Here is a 19955-nt window from a genome sequence, read left to right as displayed (position 1 = left end):
GCTATACATGTGAAAGGATTAATATTTACAAAGAGCTAAAATAAACTCTCATATGTAAGCGTATTATTATATATGTACAAAGAATACTAGATATTGTTAAGCTCACTTCATGGTTTCATAAGATCATGAAGGGCCACTATCACATCACCTATTCTTCTTAGGCAACTTTGTACTTCTAGCCAACCATCATGAAGAGCTACCAATGACATGTTCTCTGTGCGAATGTATATACTTCATATATGCATATCCAAGGCTCTAGAACCATGAAGGGCCTATGTATACACATCGGCCAATCAAGCCCATGGGCCATTGTACGCACACATATATATCTATATGTACATATGTACCTATACATGTATTATTCTCGATGTCTCCCATTATTCCCCAAACAAAGCAAGGGAAAGGAAAAACCAATCAACCACATGATTGCACTGTGCAAAGAGGGGTGAGGGTTTGGGGTTTCACGAGAACTTGGGGGGCATTCAAGGATACGAATAAGGATTCTTCCTCATAAATAAACCTATACACGTATATGTATTTGTATATGTATATGTATTCGTATATATACATGTATTATGTATGTATTGTATTGAGAAAGATGTCTCTGCAAAACTTTGGCTTACGGTGCTTCTGTGTTACTCCGTTTCCTTATTCCGCTAATTCAAACCGAGAGGAGAGCGCCTCTGCAGAGCTGCCATAGCCATGGATTGTTGCAGAAAGAACCTTGTCTCTGCTTCCCCTGCTGCAAGCTTCACGAAAAGCTCCTCTTCCAACCTCACTTTCCTCACCTGGTTGTGAAGAAGAAGGAGCTTGACATTCATAGATTCTGCAGAAGAAGAAGACGATGGTGATGTCGATGAGGATGAAAATGAGGAGGATGAGGATGATGTCAACAACATTCGATTTTTCATTTCCATAGATCTGTGTAAAGAGGAAGAAGATCAAATTGACTTCTTTTAGGATTTTGTTCCTGGAATTTTTAGGATATATATATATATGTTTATAATATTTATATTGATTTCAGGTGTAAACTAGTGAAGGGATAGTGATTACAAAGAAACACAGAAAATATTGCATATGTACATATAGGTATGGAGAAGGCTATGGATTGTGTTATGATATATACGTGAGAGATTGTCAATGGAAAGGGAACTAAGGTTTGATTTCTGACGCAAGAGAGCTATGGTGTTTTTCTATATCAATTATAATGAGGAAGATAAAAGAAGGCTATGGTGTTTCTATCTTATCTACTCATACAAAGACATCTTTTGTATGAGCATCCTTGAATGGATGAAAGTAATGGATTGAGAGTTCAAGTTTTGTTGGGAGATGTCATGGAAGAAAATTGAGGGGAGAAATGTATACATTTTTGACTTGACTCAATCCATGAGAATTGTGTGTTTTTCCGATTCAATTCTCTTTTCTCTCAACTTTGACATAGTCACATTATCTCTTTTAACCTACCACCGATTATAGAGTATAGGGAAAATGTATACTGAATTTGGTTCTCCTACTTGGGGCAGTATCTTTGTAGTTCCTTTAATATCTATCTTCGAAGTGTCGTAAATATCATCATACACCCTTGGTTCAAGGGTCTCCAAACGCTTTTATTAAACTTAGTGTTATAGTAACTTTTATCTAATTTGGCTCTTGTATTGGTATCTTAGTTTTCTTTACTTCACATCTTCGTAGTATCATTAATATCAATTCCTTGATCAAGATTTCCTTGCTTGTACTTAACTTTAAGATAACTTTCTCCTATAAGTAACTACTATATTGTAATAGTAAACTGTTTTAATGGGATGACTAACTTTACTTTCAATTTAATAATTATAACAAACTATTTCAATGGAATGAATAACTTTATTGAATTTATTTTTACTATTTTGGTTCATTGGTAATGCCAGTATGAACAGCTTTTCCTAGCTAGGACCACATGGCTTTTCCATCTTGGACCACAAGGTCATGGATTGACTAAAAAATGTAGGCAATGTTTTGTTTGTTTTATAATACAACGGATGTACAAACGTGCCATTTATTGACATATTGGAGAAATATCACAAATATTCAATGAAAGCACTTGCTTTGCATATAAAGTTAATTGTGCCCGTATTATGTCTGGTATATTTCATTTTTTATTGATTTTGGCTTCTAACTGAATAGATAATGTGGTGAGTTAACATATTAATCATGATTGGGGATTACATTGACTATGGTGGAGGATTAATGTTGCCCCACAACTGATGCATGATGGTTGGAAATGAAATAAACTTTTTGGTAATTCCATTATGAATGTGTCGTAAGCCCAATAGATAACATTAATTAGTCAGCAAGCATTATAAGAATTGATGATCAAGCAACATTACATTTTCGCTATTACTCATCCATCTTCTTCAAACTCTATTCATCCGCTTATTTAGAATTTGATGGGAGTGGACTTCAAACTTTGGCAACATTACATTTTCATCTTCTTAGATTTTAGATTTTAGATCATTAGTTGACTTATCCCAAGCTTTGAAAAGAAGTTTAACTCACACGTTCATTTTCTTTATAGGTATAAGTTGTTGCAATGGCTTGAAAACTCTTTGTACCCAAACCCAAACCTTCCCTCCACTTGCAAACAAAAAGCAACAATTAACCACTAAATCATGGTTCAATGTGTGACCAAATAGATTAAATAAAGTAAGATATTTGCAATCCTAGGTTGCATGTACTATTCATACTTTCACAACTTAAGACAATATGATTAATTTGAACATTGCTTATTTACAGAGAAGCCCAAGCCAACTATGAATTTTCAAATATGTCAACGTCGAGTTTTGTTCACCTTTCAAGTTTTATGCTTAAGGAATGTGAATTTTGGCTTGGGTTGGTGCCTTTAGTGTAGAATTTGGGCCCCTGATTAAGAGCACCAATGAAACTCTCAAATAATGCTACAAATAAAAAGGTATAATGAATTTGTAACTAATTATGTAGTGAAGAGACATTTTAGCTAACTTTCATTAGTATTGCCTTGAGGCAACGGTAATGTTTCACTTCAGAATATCAAGTACTTACGTTTCTGAAGCCTAACATAAGATTCATGAAGGCAATGACTTCATATTGTGCCATTTTGCATGTAATGACTAGTTTCTTCCCTTGAGACTCTTCAAATTGTTGTTCTGCAGTTCTTGTTATTTTCTTGCATACATAACTTCACACGAGATTTGAGCATCTCTCCCATGCACAATTTTCTTTGTATATGGTATTTCATTATAGTGTTGCACAATCTTCATTTCAATGTATTTCCTCCCACAAACAAGGATATCCAGTTCATGTTTAATGGGATGGAATATGAAAAATATATAATTTTTGTTTTCTGGCAGTAAATCCATAGCATTCTCATAAGTATAGAGGTAACATCTATAGTGTAAATAAAACACATAAATGTTCACACAAGATAACAATATATAATCTAGCTTCGAATGAATTGCAGCAGATATCATTATGGAGTATACTAGATTATGACCCTGCTTCACAAACTTTCAAAATGTTTTGCTTCATATAGTGGAGTTTAATTGGATCTTAAAGAAATAAAATATCTTAAATGTCTTGACCAATCACCTGTTCGGAAACACTTTTTGAACGCATCTGCAATCTTTATATACCTATCCATGAACAAATAATTCCAGGACCTGATGCGTGTCAATATGGATATCCCAGTACCTTGGGATTTTGTGTCAAATTATTCTTACCAGAAAATTGTCACCAACGTACATCCTCATCATTGAGGTCTTGTGTCTATAACAAATTTAACCTCTACTAAAACATCCATACTTCCAATGAACCCATTTATTTTCATTTCCCTTTTCTTTAATATGGATAACTTGCTTTTACATCTTCCTGTTTTGGTTTATTTGAACACTTCAATCACAGTAAATACGCTGATTATTGCTTTGTTACGCTATTGAATATACACAAGAATATTACTGTCAACGAATTTCATTTTTCCCCGAGTGGAAACATACAATGAGAGCATTTGCCAGAAACAAACTGTTACAGCAAGGACATAGCACATAACTTTTATCTCAAACATATAACCTAGTGATATAAATCATTTTCTTGCATTATGCACAATCTCCCATAAACATCACACAAGTACTATGTTCCAGATGCAAACATAAACGTGTCAATTTTGTATTTACTATGTTCCAGAAGCTATTAAATTCAATCAATTGTGATATGCAGGCAAATAGACTTCCATCACAACCTCAGCAGTTCATACTGATACTAGTATGACTTCATACTACAGAAGGCCCTATAATAGCAGAGAAATTCAAAGCTGAATCATTTCCAATTAAAGAAAACTATTGTTTACAAAAATGAGACCATAAACATGAAAAAATCTCAAACACAACTGTCTACATGTCAGCATAAGCAATTAGCATCTCCCACTCAATTATCAATTACCAATGAGTTAAGCTTTAAAGTTTGTACAAGGTTTTAAATTCTTTATTAACACAAAACTTCCCCAACCTTTTGTGACAGCATAGACTAAATTTACTTATTCATTTGTAAATAAATTGATATATATAACTTGAATTGCTAAGGAACCAGAAAGGACACATACATTTACTCACTATTTCATGGCCAAAATTTACGTATATTATACATCTCGAAAAAGTATGCACCAAAGAGAATTCCCTCAATTTGGAAAACCCGGATATATATATATATACATACATCACCACATCAAAAATGACCACCACCTCGAGGTTACAAAATCCTCAGAAATGTGTGAGCATGCATACTATATGCATGTACTTCGAAATCACCTGAAAATGCAAAACGTTCCATAAATACTTCCAAACTTTTTCCTAAATCCAAAACAAAAACCAGTATCCTTAAGTAAGTGCACTGACGTAAAGCTCTCAGAACTTCTGCACAAAGGGAAGATTTTACTTTTACCTAATGGAAATATATTTTCTTTGGAAAAACTATTACATACATAATATCCGCACTGGCTACAAATCGAAAACAAAGTATTGAGTCAACTAAGTATATAGCAGAGTTTCCATTTTCGAAAAAAAAGTAGGCACTAAATGAGCTATGTTCCTCAAGCACGGCTTTGAGAGAGGGGAAAGACACTTATGCTATCTATGCACAATAGGACTGATTGACCTTCAAACAACATTTCAACATATATACCTATTTCCAGCTGGTATTCCTATTCAATCAAATTCAATTAATCAACTGAAGAACCAGTCCTGGAAGAGGGGCATACCTTCTATTTGAATCTGCTTCAACTTTCCATTGAATAGCTGGCTTAGGGTTTCAGCCAACAGCAACAGAAAAAGATTCATTGAGGCGGCAAACATACGTTTCAGCCCTCCCATGAAGCAATCTGGTGATCATGTTACAATATCACTAAATAGATAGAAAACACATAAGAATTATATAGCCTTTCGTGTCCCTTACCTTGAACGCTGATGAGATTTGGGGCTACATCGGTTTAAACAGCATTGAAGAACCCTGGAATATCATCATTTGCACTTCTGATCCGAATTGCTGGAGCTGTATTTTACACAACCCAGGAATGGTAAATACAAATCCTCATTCATGTAGACATAATGTTCATATGGCAAAAGAAGATTGCCTGAGCGTCTTGCAACTTAGAAAACGCGAATTTATTGATCCAGATTCCCACTGCTTCTTCAGCAGCTGGCAAGACAAGGTACTTAACTTGAAGCGATCGTAAGAGTTCCTCAATTCTTAACATCAGAATTTGAAAATAACCCTGAATCACACATAGGAAAATCAACATTTCTATAATGCACTGAGCTCGATCATTTCATCCAGTCTATCAATCAAAATATGTTCCAAAATTACCTGTCCTCGATTTGCTTCAGATGTTGCCACAAGAGGCATCTCTGCAAACTTTTTTCCGAAGACACGAATCACTGCAGCTGAAACAACTTCTTCCCTATACCAGAACTCAAATAATTAGATCTACAAAATTCACGAACATATATAAAGTATAGAAAAACCTCTGCACAAACTGCTAAAATATATATGTACTTTATAACTCAAGACATGCAAATGCAATATCAACTGCATCAAGCCTTCATTGTAGGGACAAAATCACCTATGAATAGAAGCAGGCAAACAAATGGACTGTTTCATGCACCTCATCATGAAAGAATAGAACATAGAATCATTACTCGAGGGTGAGTGGAATATAGTAAAAGATAAAAAGCCCTAAAACCATGAAAAGAAAGCTAAAAAGAAGCCCACATCAACACAAACCAAGATTTAGCATCTTATGAGTATTAAAATACGATCATAAAAAGTAATATACTAACTTCCATCTGAGAACTGCACAATACATCCCTCGAAAATCTTGATCTCTGGTGCTTTGACTGCAAAATGTGAGTACTATGTATTTAGCATGGATAAAGCACAAACAAAAAAACTAGATTGTTTGCTCTAACCTGTACACCATCAGAGAGATTAAGTCCCGTCTAGATGTAGCATCTATTATTGGATCAAAGCTCTCCTGCAAATATTGCAGCCATGTTCAAGTAAAACTCACATAATAAACATAGAATACGGCAATGCAAAGCAAGTAATACCGAACTGAGAATATCTTTGCTACTTCAGACAGTGTCTTTCCATTATTGGGGTCACCTCTCCGTCCATGAAGGAGTTGCCACGAGAAATCTTGGCATTGGGGAATCACTCGTTCATAATTGGCTTCATTTTGATATCTCTTTTTAGCAATTACATTGAGAATATCGACCTCCACAGGTTCAGAACCACGAGAAACAAGGCCTTCCAAGATATCGTGAATGTTTTTGCATTCAGCACAGCAAAACCACTCACCTGGAGGCAATTCCTGTAATTCACAATCAAATGGTTCTCTTATTTTCATGCAAACTATTAATAAATAAAAATGCAACCAAGCGCAGGTAAGACTGTAAGAATTGCAAAACACCTGTAAGTCAGCAATTCCCTGCTCTTTCATGCAGCCCACGTGATATTCTCTCTCACACTGCAAGAATTGCAATAAAATAAGAACTAACAATCTCTTTTTTTCATACTAATATTTGAAATCATGGTACTTACTTGATCACAAAGCATTATGGTCTTAGCACCAAATCCTGATTTCAGAAAATCACCATTCCTACACAAATATCAAACTTCTCATCAAATGCCTGCAATTTTGCAACGTACGATGGCTTGTCATTTCCAGTACAACTTATGTCACTTATAACATGTTTATCATGTGTTTGTGGCACTATCGTGCAATAATATTAAAGATCCATGTTATCTTCATGAACCTTGATTGATACAGGTGTTTGTATGGGGAGGGGTTATATCCAGTTAGCATATTCCTATTTTATATTAACATTTAATATTCATATGGATATCAACATCCACAAATGTTATTAGGTATGTGATCTATCATACTGATTTTATAACTTTCTCCAAGAAGTAAGATATTTCCATTGGTTTTGTTTTGAATTTGGAAAACTTCTCGAATTATGATGCTATGTCATATCTTACTCGCCTCATCAATGTCCAAAGAGAGGTGAAGTTCAGATATCAGCATCCACAAATGCTATTAGGTATGTGATCTATCATACTGATTTTATCACTTTCTCCAAGAAGTAAGATATTTCCATTGGTTTTGTTTTGAATTTGGAAAACTTCTTGAATTATGATGCTATGCCATATCTTACTCGCCTCATCAATGTCCAAAGAGAGGTGAAGTTCAGATATCAACATCCACAAATGCTATTAGGTATGTGATCTATCATACTGAGTTTATCACTTTCTCCAAGAAGTAAGATATTTCCATATAACATATACAAGGCGTACATGATAATAATATGCACACATATACACAAAAAGGTACACCAATAAAATACCAAATAATCATGTTATGCAATTTTTCAAAGTTCCATTTAAATTTTGCACATACTACATCACCAAATAGAGAATGCATGTCATCGAAAATTTGAATTCAGATAGAGGGGCACTTTACTTGCAGAATACACAGCCCCCTAAAGTGTTTTGTGATGCCTTGACAACACGTTGACATCGCAGTGATAACTTCTCTCTAATCGACAAGCTAATGGATCTCCCACAGCCTCTTATAACCTTTGATGTCTGATTTCTCTCACTTTCACATATGGAGCAGCACAAGACATCTCCAGGAATGCTTGAAATACCAGCACATTCTGCAAAAATTAAAGGAGAAAAAACAGATTACAATTTCATTCATATATGGCATATAAAGAACCATAACTACACAGAAAAGAAAGGACCATCCACGGTATTAGCATCCAGATTGCAGATTTCAGTATCCATGCCCACTAATGATATTTTTTTAAATTATCTTATCAGAAGTCTGTTCCTGTTGTAGGATTCATCAATATCTATAATAAGATTAACAAGTGGAATGCAATTTAGTCCATTTTAGATGCCAAATATCACAAAGAATGAGTATTAATGAACTAGTTCAATAAGCATCCAAATGCATTGCACGACATGGTTACCAAAGAGAAACAGAAAACAGCAGGACGATATTTATAAATTAAAAGATTCAACATAAAAAAAGCACAGTACTTAAAGGATGACATATATGTAGATAAAAGAAAAGGAAGAAATGAGCAGAATCCTAAAATCCAATATCAATGAAAAACACTAAAATATAACATTTATAAAATGTAAATGCAACCTGTAGATTGAGATGGAAATGGAAAAACAATATGAACATAATAAAAATTCTACCTTTATTCCTTGGATGCAATGTGCATGAATTCAATAATATTAAACCACAAAAGATGGCTGAGAAAATAATGATTGCGTAATGTCTGTCCTAAAAGTTCTTAGGCTAAAACTTTGTATACACTCTAAATCTCTAGCATATATATTACCAAAATGTGGCAGCAGAGAAAGGAATCTCGGCACCTGTGTTATGCAAAGGACTCATAATCTATGACCATATCCTTAGCATGTAATAGAAGCACCAAAGTATAAATCATAAAAGCAAGCATATGCTTATTCTCGATATAATTGAAATCTACACACTCTCCAATGTGCTAGAGCTAATAACTGTACATACAAATAGATGATCCTATACATCATTCTCACAAATCAGAAGCAGCATCCTCAGGACAAATTTGCTAGCTTTTTCTATTGTACAAGAATAATCTTATCAAATAGTTCTTAATCAGATATATAGCTGCTTAGATGAAAAACAGTGAAGACAGAAACTATGTCCCAACTGGATCTGATCATACCAGTTCCATAATATACAATGGTGAAGAAAAAATAGGATTAATCCCTTATCATGTTTTCTGAACCCTGACTTAAATATCACATACTCTCAGCTCCTGTTCATATGTAACCTCAGATGGTCCAGAACATATAGTACAAGGAAGATATGATCAATAACCAAGATTTCTAGCTTGTCTAGCTGCGACAAACTCCATATTCCAAACTAGCATTAAATATGACTGGGGAAGAATTTCAAGACACTTCTATGTCACAATTTGGGCAACAGATTTAAGTAGTTGCTCAGCTAAGCAGCTTGTTAAAATTCACATTGAATCAAGAAAGGTGTAAGTCAACTCGGTTTCATGCTATATCTAAAGACATTATTCCAAAGGGAAGTTGGCCTATAGTTGTCACGTAAACTAGTTTCAGTAAAAAACATGTTGATTTCCTCGGCAATTTATTCATTCTTTCAAAATTTTGAACATAGATGTTCTTCTCTCATTTATATTTATATCTTTTCATTCAGAAAAAAATATTCAATCGCATTTATGAATGACTGGTGGACAACCGCTCAGAGAAACTCCAAATTGAATTGATTATAACCAGGTCCAAGCAAAATCATATAGGCATTATTTACCTGCATGGTAAGCCCTGGGGCATGTATTACAACCAATGAGAACTCCACTGTCACCACATTCAGCACAATAATCATTCCTATCTCTTGAAGCATTAATGTCTCTTGCGTTTTGATCCTTAGCTGAAAGAGTTAGTGCATATTCGTGCAGAGATTGTCCATTGGAGAGGAACATGCTGATGTATCTGATATCATAATGGCATAATTAATAGATTATACCCAAGTAAATTACCCAGCAAACAAGGCATGATGGCTTACGCATTCCGACGAGAAGCCCATCCAGCATGAGCTTCAAATTGTGAGCAACTTATCTGAAAAGGCATTACAAAAGTGTTAAAAAATAAACATGTGGATTTAGAATTCATCCGTAGCCAACAACTGACAATTTATAGATCTCACCACTTCATTACAACAGCCACAACAGATCCCATGTCCCATTTTTATGCCAGTCAAATAACACTACAAAAAAAACTAGCCTTCAGAAGACTTCACACGCCATCAAAAGCATTCAAAGTTATTAAAATATCTTGTATAAGAGAAACTCAGATAGCAGCTTGGACCTGTCCTTTAACGTAGTAAGAGACCTCGGTTCCATCTGACAATCCCCCGGGTAAAAACAGCATTTTGTGCCGACTTCCATCCCTGAAACCATTCTCTGATTAGAAGATCCGGAAGTGCTACTAAAAATGTGGATCATTTTCTATTTGTATTACTAAACTAGAGAAGACTAACTTAAAAAGGTAATATGGCAGGGTTAGTCAAACAGCTAGTTTGCGAATCTAATGAAAACACAGCTTCCAATGCTAGTAATAAAATTGATATCTCAAGAATCTGATGGAAAAACAGCTTCAAATCCTGCGATGTTACCTAGCTTGTGAATTTTGTGGTGTATGGACAATCATTTTTGAATCAGCCTCATTCTTCAAGTTTAGAGGGCCTGAAAGATAGTCCTCAAGCCAACAGAGACAAATGGACTTATTGCCCAATTACGAGTCAATTAAATAAATTATAGAATCTAGAGGACATTTGATCTAAATTACCTGCATTGGAAGAGGGGCTTTTCTTGCGAAAAGCTGAAACAGTAGTTCTTTGGCGCCTACTATTAGTATCTCCTTCAGTATCATAACAAGCTTTACGAACTTTACCAATGCAGTTTCCTTGGTTATTGTTCCTACCATTTCTTAGAACGTCCTGAAGTGACTTCCCATTTTCAAGAAAAATGTAGTCACTAGGATGTCGTGCATTACTCCCCGCATGCCTCTCGAAGCTCGAGACATTCACAATCTTTACGAGAAAAGAAGAAAAACAAATAAAGAATGTCAATAAGCCTAAAGTCATGGTAGAAGAAGGTAAGTCATTGACGTAAACACGTACATTTCTTCCTCCACATATTTTACAATTGCATAAAATCCCTCCTCCTTTGACTACTCCAGTGAGAAAAATCTAATTCAAATGGTATTTCATAACCATCATTACATAACCTGAACATAACAAGAAATTGATGTATTCATTTCTGGTCATAAAAGCTTACTTCATTTCCTCTATATTGATAGTATACACGGGATCCTTCAAGTAAACCAGATGACAAGAGTGCCTTCGCAGTGGTAGGTAACTGTTTCATGGTTTTCTCTTCATTATGGTTACTTATGACTTCCTCATTTGTCCCATCATTTACATTGTTTATTTGCAACATTTCTTCCCTTGGAAGCTTGATTTTTAACTTTATTCCACTAGGTTGAGTGGGGTGCTTTGGTGAGACACAAGAAAAGTCCTTAGACGCATCTGACGATGTTTGATAGGACGGACTATCATAAAGCTTTAGCATGTCATTATGGGATGCATTTACGTCACTAGAAGGTCTTCTAGATAGTTCCAGTGATGCTTGAAAGCTTTCATCTGTAATAGAATGACGACAAGGGCTTCCACAATATGAAGTTTGACCCTTGTTACAATGGACACTTGCATCAGTCTGACAATCTTTAGATGTATCAGATGAAGTTTGTCCATGTAGATCAATAACAGTTGACTGAATGTGAGAATTAGAAATGCCTTTGTCAGTGATTTGCATCTTACAACCAGAATCTGCTTCTTGATTAACATCTCGACGTCTCCTTGAATATCTCCGTGAGTACTGATAGGAGCAAGAGATAGCGAGCTCACTATTTGAGAACTCTTCATCATAAAACATGTCATATGTCAAAAACCTTCTAGAATCTTGAATGTGTTCCAATGATGGAACTGAAGAAGCACAAACTGCAGAATGCATGTCGCTAATACCCTCTTCTTCGCCCTTCTTCTCCTCTCCCTCTCCCTCTCCGTCTTCTTCTTCTTCTCCCTCTTCCTCTCCTTCCTCTTCATCACCATCAAGCTTATCTTCTCCTTCTTTGTCTTTATCTTCATCTCCTTCTCCACCCTCTTTATCCCTATTTTCTTCACCAACATTGTCAGTTTCACCAGCTGCATTAACATCTCCTTTGTTTCCAATGGCTTCAGCCCTCTCCTTTTTAGCATGCTTATTTGCATTACTCTGCTCATTTTGGCGGTCTCGTCCCTCCTTATCTTTATCAGCATCCTTCTCTTCAACTTCAATGAAGTTTCTGGTTCCACACTCAAGTCTCTTGGGACAATCCCTACAGCAACTAGAAGCAAAGCTGATCTCTTCAACAGACTTATTAAAACTACCTTGACAAACATTTTTGCATCTTTCTTTAAGAGTAACGAGAACATTTTCTTCATCTCCACAGACCTCTCGAAAACCTGGACCTCTTTCTTCAAGATTAAAAATTTGGCTCATGTCACCTTCTCGACGAGCGTCTTGTGAATCTTCACATCTCTCCTTAAACAGAGAGATGAGACCCATTGCAACACATCGGCAAGGAGGAATGATACCTATTTCTTCATCTTGCCAAGCCTCCTGTGAATTTTTGCACCACCCCTGTTCAACATTACCAATGACACCCATTGCTTCATTTTCGCAAATCCCTGGTAAATATTGGCACCTTTGTTCAAAAGGAGTAACAATATTCATTGCTTCACATTGACAAACCTCTTGCAAATCTTCACACCAATTTGGAAACGGATAAAAGATACCCAATTCATCTCGACAAACCTTTTCTGAATCCTCACACCTCTCTTGAAAAGGAGTAAAGACACCCATTTTTTCATCATGACAAACCTCTTGTGAATCCATTGTCCTGACTTCAACTAAGTAGCCACCATGTTCGGATAATAAGACATTGTAGTTCAACGTTATTAGAGCAAACCTTTCCAATGAGGTTGGCCCATAACTGACAGAATCTTCACTCATCAAAGCTAGCTCCTGCTTTTGAAGTATAAATACCATAAGATTCTCTTCCCCTCCAACCTTTCTTTTCATGTTTGTATACGGTGAAGCTGCTTTCTCATAATTGCACCATCCAAAAACTTGCTCAAAAACTCCATCATTGTTTTCCACATTCATCATTAAACGATGTATCAGTAACTTCGCCCTAACATTTTCTTATCAAAACATTGACTTTCATCTTTCAGCATCGAGTAACTCGGCCCTAACATTTCCTCATAAAATATTGCCTTTCATCTTTCAGAATCAGCTTTGTCAGGAAGAATGAAACAAATCCTGAAAGGTGTACATTTTACTTTTGGGTTCAGTGTCGTTAGGTTTTCCACTGAATTGGAAAATAAAAATTAAATCCACATTTAATGAAGTACGTTTATAAGAAGCAATGCATCAAAAAAGAAACAAAATAAAAGGAATTAGAGAAGCTATACTTTCTTTTCTTGGTCTCTCTATTTCAAAGAAGGAAGTAACTGATATTTGTATGCATGTGATAAGTCATACAAGCCTTGTGAAATCAAACCCAATATAAAGCAATAAATAACAGAATGAAATTATATACAGATCTGATGGAGGATGAACAAGAAATAACATTGAAAACAAAATGCAAATATATATGTGTGTGTATAGTGCAAGAAGAAGAGAGAAAGAAACGCAGTAGGACCTTTTGTATAACCTTTAGGGCCTTGATTTCTTTCCTTGAATCAAACACTTCTTTAATCAACTCTTCTTTCTGTCTGTCTGTCTTCTTGCATCTCTACCGCCCAAAACCCTAATTTCAACCTGACCCACTACAGTTATTTCATTGATTTTAACACCCATGATCAAATAAATCCATCATGAATTAATGGCATGGAATATGCAAATGTACATATGCATACATATGTGCCCATCAAATCTTATATTTGTACTTCCATTCTCACGTTAGGGTAAAACCTTTATTGAGAAAAAAAAAGGGGATTCAAATTATCTAAGTTTTTCTCCTCCCGGTTTCTTTGATCGCCCAATCTGACTATCCGCCCATTTGCTTGCTAAAGGCCTACAAAGCATATGTCCTCCCATTTGGTCTGTTGATTCAAGAACCCATAGAGGATCGGACACCTTCAGTTGCCTTCTTATTACATATCATTGCCATTGAAAATTCAACACCTTTTGTGCCTCTTCCTTGTTTTGGAAAGGCCTCGTAACATGGCTTTCAACGCTACACAAACAACAAGATTTGAATTTTTCCGCTTAACATGTTTTCACGTACAAGGTTATCCTTCGTAATGTAATGGTTGGGCATCGATTTTTTAAGGGATGAGCAAGATCTCACCAATGTCAACGAGATTCAAGTTTCTTTAACCGTGTAATGTTAAATCACATATTGGAATGTTGATGGCTTGAAAAGTGTAAAGAACAAAATAATCAACGAAAAGGTCATATCACATTACTCCTAGAAATCTTTGAGAAAGAACTCGGAGAGGAACATTGCCTTAGATTTGTTTTCATATTGCCCAACAACAATAAAATGTCAAATTGTAGACACTCATTGTCATCCGTAGATGTTGAACTTGCTTACAAATGATACATCTCATCCACCAAACAAATTATGTTAATCTTAGGAATATATTAGCGCTTGCCATGTCAACAATATTAGAATTGTAATTTTCAAACTTGTTGGCACATTAACATGTTTTACCTTTAGTCGATAATTAGTATGCATCTTAGATATTTTTAGGTCAATCACATTGGTTAGGAACTGAATTTGCATGTCAATCTTATTGATAAACACAATTTGCATCCTTTTGACATTAGGAACCGAATGTACATTTGATAAAGATACTTCTTGTTATCAAAAGGTGTGATTATGATGGAAAATGGAAATAAAACTTTCCATTACACCCACTAGATATTATCCAATGGGTCCATTTTATACCATGACATGCATTAGTGTCTAGAATACAAGAAGATAGATATTTTCTTTTGATCACGATCATTATTGTTTCTTTGTCCCATGATTGTAGATAATTTCAGTTTTGTACTTTGATTCACCCATGACAATTTATGTTTGTCATTCACAAAATATAGGCGTTTCAGGTTAAGCAAAAAAACAAGTTGGTCTTTTCGATATCATTTTATAATTGCATTTAAGTGGTGTTCTTAGCTTGGTCTCTCTACCACATCATCTTATGTTGACAAACCATTGTTGGCAGTGGTCACCAAAAAGGTTGTGACATAAGATATTAATAACAGTTCCAACTTAGAACTTCGATACTTGCACATTATCTAACCCCAACATACACAAATAGCGTTGGGATCGGAACTTACCACAAGCGGTTTCTCGTACGTATGTTCGGGCGCAAAGAATTGAGTTTGATAGTGCACAGGCAAAATAGAAAACAAAAAATACACGAAATGAGAGAGCACAGAGACATTAGATGTTTTACGTGGAAAACCCGAAAGGGAAAAACCATGGGGTTCTACAACCCCAAGAAACGAAACACTATTATACAATTATCTCAATAAAGTTTGCCCTAGTTGTATTTATACTTATACAACTTTCTAACTATTTACATATATAGCCCACATGGGGCACATTTAGACTTTTTACAAATATAGTCTCCCGAATCGGTCATAAATTCGATTATTTGATTTTCAATTTCGGTTTTCGGCCTCGACCGAATTACTCATCGACGCCATCCGATTCGATTCTTGTTCTTCCCATCCGGTGGGACATGTTTCCCAACAAATAGGTGCTTAACAACACTTAAAATCACGTGCAAGTATGTGACGTGAATGGAAAACAAGGAGGAAGAATTATCATGCCAATGTTGCACTTACGGTAGACACGCAATATTGTGTGTCAAATATTCTTCATCTTAGTACTTGAATTTATTGTACATTAAATGTAGCACATAAATGGGGATGTTGAGCTTATACTCTTTACAATAACAATAATTCCTAAGTGCGTTATCATACATGTAGTTACATATATTATATGTTTCATTGTATGTGCGTGTCTAGTTTTTTCCTAAACACTACAATTATAGGCACCGTAAACCGGGACATCAAGGGATCTCATTGTATGATTGGATTTCATAAGTTCATTGGTAAAAACATAACAATTAGTTTCCGAAACTCAAATGCACCACAAATGTATGAAAACACATTGCATGGATGTGAGAAGTTGCAACCAATTGTCTTCGTACGTGTTATATCATGGTGATTGGACTGATATATATACAAGTGAATTAAAGACGACAATCAACACCACCACCGCAATGATGATGTCTACAATACATTGACAATTATAATGACAACAGGGGCAAAGACCTCGATATGGATAATGACAACAGCTATACAATGAATGACCACGACTAGTGTGACAAAGGTGATAGTCAGGCACAAGGTGCTAAGGGAATATACGAAAAAGAATTGCATGTTGTCATTAAAGAACATATCGTTTTAATAAGCTCACCCAAAACTAGAAAAAACTCTCTAATTCTCAACTAAATCATGCAACTCAATCATTGGAATGTGATGTAGTCATCCAATCACATATTGTCATATATTATTATGCAAGTTCACGCATGGGGGCTATACATTGACCTCTAGTCCCTTGTAAATATATACAATTTTCATATGGGGATCACCATGATATTTACACCTATATCTGCAAACAAAATTGATCATAGTGTACACCATTATTAATTCCAAGGTTATATAAATGAGAGGATCTAGTTTCAAGTTTAGTTTATGTTTTTTAATTAGGTGCAAAATTAACTCTTTGCCATATTTATCGCATCGTACCACTTTTTTTTTTCCCATAAAAATATCCTCCATTGGTATATTAAAATTAAAGGAAAATATATACATATATTGTGTTGAATCTGTTCTAAGCTAATACAACCCTTCCTCGGCATATCCATAGTCTCTATAGCCTCTTTTTAGCGCATTCCATGAGACGATATTTGAAACCATAACTGTGTTAAATGTTTTTATTTTTTCCCAAACAAAAGATACGCCCTGGTATTATAAAATCATAAGCAATACAAAAATTGATGGTTGTTTTAGTGAGAAGAACAACACCACCAAAACAAAGCTAATGCCAACCATAAATTCATCCATCCATTCTTGAGGAGAAAGGGACCTAAAAACATTTTTGATTCATGGATATTTGCAGCCTCCATGTTGATGAGAGATGGCTGAAATAATACTTTGGACATCAGAATCGTTGTACACATGTGCTAAATGTTTTATGCACCGTTTCTCCGTTCGAGCATATCTCGAAATTAAACTAGACCATTAAAAAATACTTCTTGCTTGTCTTATGGAAAAGACTTGTTAAGCTTCAAGCATACTTCTCAATAAGGCACTTGTTTGTGTGACCTCCATGTATTACAAGGACATTTGAACATGGAAGTTGTTCCCTTTCTGTATATCTCCCATGTTGCCACATGCTTTCAACATACCAGAAAATGTCATCATATTAGGTAAGAGGCCTTGCACCAACGTTTGAAGATAGAGTTGTGTAGCATCCTCATTCTTATCATGCTCAATATAGCCCAATAACATGACAGTCCATTGTACCACATCTCCAACCAACAATAATCCATCAAAAGGCTCTCGGGCTTCAATTATTGGTTCACATTTACTATACCAACAAACAAATCTTTTTCAAATCCTTCTTTTGCATTATCACCATGTAAAACCCCCCTTCTCTTGTTAGAGACTCTATGCCAAATCAAGCAAATTTCTTCTACTTGCATTTGTTCCAGGCCATAAAACAGCCGCTTTTCGAGCCCATAGTTAGTATATCCAGATGCAATCACATTCCATTATTAGACTACATTTGATGTACATATCAATCAAAGAGTCCCACAAGCATTTAGGGTATGTGACAGTATCTGGGGCAATGCCATCGTTTTGAATCTGTTTAAAACAGTCCAACTTTGTGGCCTTGACCTTATTTAGCATATTCAGCAATAAGCGTAGTCCAAGAGACTATACTCAAATTGCAACCTATCAAAGCACTTTCTGAGATTTTACAAACTCTCCATATTTGGCATGCATTACTAAAAAAAGGAGAGTGTTGTCTCTCTCACTATATCCATGTTCCACATGTTCTATAGTCACTATACTGCATGAAATTGCATATTTCATAGAAAGATCATAAAAAATTATTGTGTTGTTTAGAGGAAACCACATTTGGCATACATACCCACTAAGGTATTGACAATGATATTACACTAAGGTCTCAGTATGTAACCCTTTCTTCGCAATCTCGGCATGTATTACAGTACATTGATTGATGTCTCGAGTATCACCACAAACTTTCAAGCCAGAAACAAGCACACATGTATTTGGCAAGATATTATGTGTTTGCATATCCTTCACGAGGTTTAGTGCTTCCTCGCCATGCTCGTGTTCTACAAACCAATTATTAATGTAGTCCATAGGATCGCATCTTTGACTGGCAAGTTGTCAAAAACTTGACGTGTTACTTTAATCATCCAATTTGGACATACATATAAACCAATGTACTACCAATAAGAAGATCTTTGTCGAATCCTTTCTTAATTATCTCAGCATGCATTTGCTTGATGAATACTATACTATTATATGATTTCACGTTGCAAAGTAATGGTATAGTGACTTGAGAAACACCTTTTTGTTACATATTCTCAACACAACAGATTACCTTCTCAACATCCCCCCAATCAGTTGTTGAGTTTCTGCAAGTAGGCTATATTTAGCACAAACATCAATTACCAAAGTACCACTGATAAGGAGCTCCTTTTCTAATCCCGTGAGGATAACTTCAACATATGTTCGTGAAACATCCGCAATGTCTCCATTGCTAACACAAGCTTTTAAGATACAAGCCAGTGTAATGTCATCCAATGGCACACCTTCAACTCACATTTTCTCATAGCACATGAGTGTCTCCTTATCATATCCATGCTCACCGTCATTTTGCCTTGTGTTTAAAAGGAGTCCATGCTTTCTAGTTAGGTCTATGTTGGGATGCATTCCAAGAAACCACATACATCTTGAACCAGAAGCCCCTTGAGCACTTTATGTGTTATTCATAGTTTATCACATTTAGCCTACATATCCAAATCGTTACATTTGGCATACATGTCAACGAAAGCAACATTCCCTGAAGCATAACATTGTCTTGCAATAAACATTTACAAATGATCTCATCATGGATTCATTAACCTGTAGAGATTCCCCAAGGGCACCACATGGTTTCAAGATACAAGTAGTCACAATGCATTGCATCGTACCACTTTAATAATTTCAAGACTCTATAAATGAGAGGCTTTAGTTTCAAAATTGGACGATTTATTTATTTTAGTTAAGTGCATAATTAGCGCTTTACCATAATAATTTTTTGTGAATATTCATTATCTTTGATATGTTTCTTCGATAATCTCTAAGTGGATTGTGTTATGAGGTGCTTGGGTTTGAAACACATGTCCATCTTGCTCTTTGAACTTACAAAAATTTAAGTGGCCTTCTTCAATGTCATCCATCCATTACCTATATAATAAATGTCTATGATTGGTTGGACAACCCAATGCTACCTAACTAGGAGAAAATTAGTTAGCATGTAAGATGAAAGAAAGGGATTTTACGTCAAAATAAATGATGATGCAAAATGATTTCTCGATTGCCTACTATGAATTGTTTCACCCAAGCACAAAAGATGGAACCTTAATTCAACCATTGAGC

The 19955-nt window shown here is 35.4% G+C and overlaps 1 protein-coding gene and 1 long non-coding RNA gene across 6 annotated transcripts; one reads left to right on the top strand and one right to left on the bottom strand.

Moving 5' to 3' along the window:
* Window positions 1–1056: 1056 nt before the first annotated feature.
* LOC147868294 (uncharacterized) lies at window positions 1057–1330 on the top strand. Its single transcript, XR_015529596.1, has 2 exons — window positions 1057–1179; window positions 1227–1330. It is a non-coding gene; the product is annotated as an uncharacterized LOC147868294 (long non-coding RNA).
* Window positions 1331–3474: 2144 nt separating this feature from the next.
* On the bottom strand, window positions 3475–13550 carry LOC147868293 (uncharacterized). Of its 5 annotated transcripts, none has more exons than XM_087317559.1 (18): window positions 11430–13544; window positions 11273–11341; window positions 10939–11182; window positions 10766–10835; window positions 10459–10540; window positions 10298–10357; window positions 10157–10209; window positions 9902–10083; window positions 8027–8222; window positions 7105–7162; window positions 6974–7030; window positions 6617–6874; window positions 6471–6535; window positions 6342–6398; window positions 5869–5962; window positions 5458–5776; window positions 5264–5383; window positions 3475–3647 (listed from the first exon to the last, which is right to left on the bottom strand). In XM_087317559.1, exons 1-16 carry the CDS (start codon window positions 13359–13361, stop codon window positions 5597–5599), a joined length of 3657 nt encoding a protein of 1218 aa, XP_087173685.1. In that variant the 5' UTR covers window positions 13362–13544; the 3' UTR covers window positions 3475–3647; window positions 5264–5383; window positions 5458–5596. The 5 variants fall into 5 exon arrangements, with proteins under 5 accessions (XP_087173685.1, XP_087173684.1, XP_087173686.1 ...); XM_087317558.1 differs by lacking the exon at window positions 3475–3647 and adding an exon at window positions 4532–4814; XM_087317560.1 differs by lacking the exons at window positions 3475–3647; window positions 5264–5383; window positions 5458–5776 and having other exon boundaries at window positions 5883–5962; window positions 6612–6874; window positions 11430–13550.
* Between the last annotated feature and the right edge of the window lie 6405 nt (window positions 13551–19955).

Source organism: Azolla caroliniana, unplaced genomic scaffold (genome assembly GCF_043228905.1).
Source record: "Azolla caroliniana isolate FFs.n. ecotype wild unplaced genomic scaffold, voAzoCaro1.0.p SCAF_1, whole genome shotgun sequence".
Classification (NCBI taxonomy): domain Eukaryota; kingdom Viridiplantae; phylum Streptophyta; class Polypodiopsida; order Salviniales; family Salviniaceae; genus Azolla; species Azolla caroliniana.
This window is presented reverse-complemented; position numbering and strand designations above follow the sequence as displayed.

Excerpts from the sequence above, each read along its gene's own strand:
- LOC147868293 (XM_087317559.1), bottom strand. The coding sequence starts at position 13,361 with ATGATGAATGTGGAAAACAATGATGGAGTTTTTGAGCAAGTTTTTGGA. Across the intron at positions 10,358-10,458 it reads CTTACTACGTTAAAGGACAG|TGTTATTTGACTGGCATAAA; the intron begins GTCCAAGCTGCT and ends TTTTTTTTGTAG. Across the intron at positions 6,536-6,616 it reads AAGTAGCAAAGATATTCTCA|GAGAGCTTTGATCCAATAAT; the intron begins GTTCGGTATTAC and ends CAATATTTGCAG.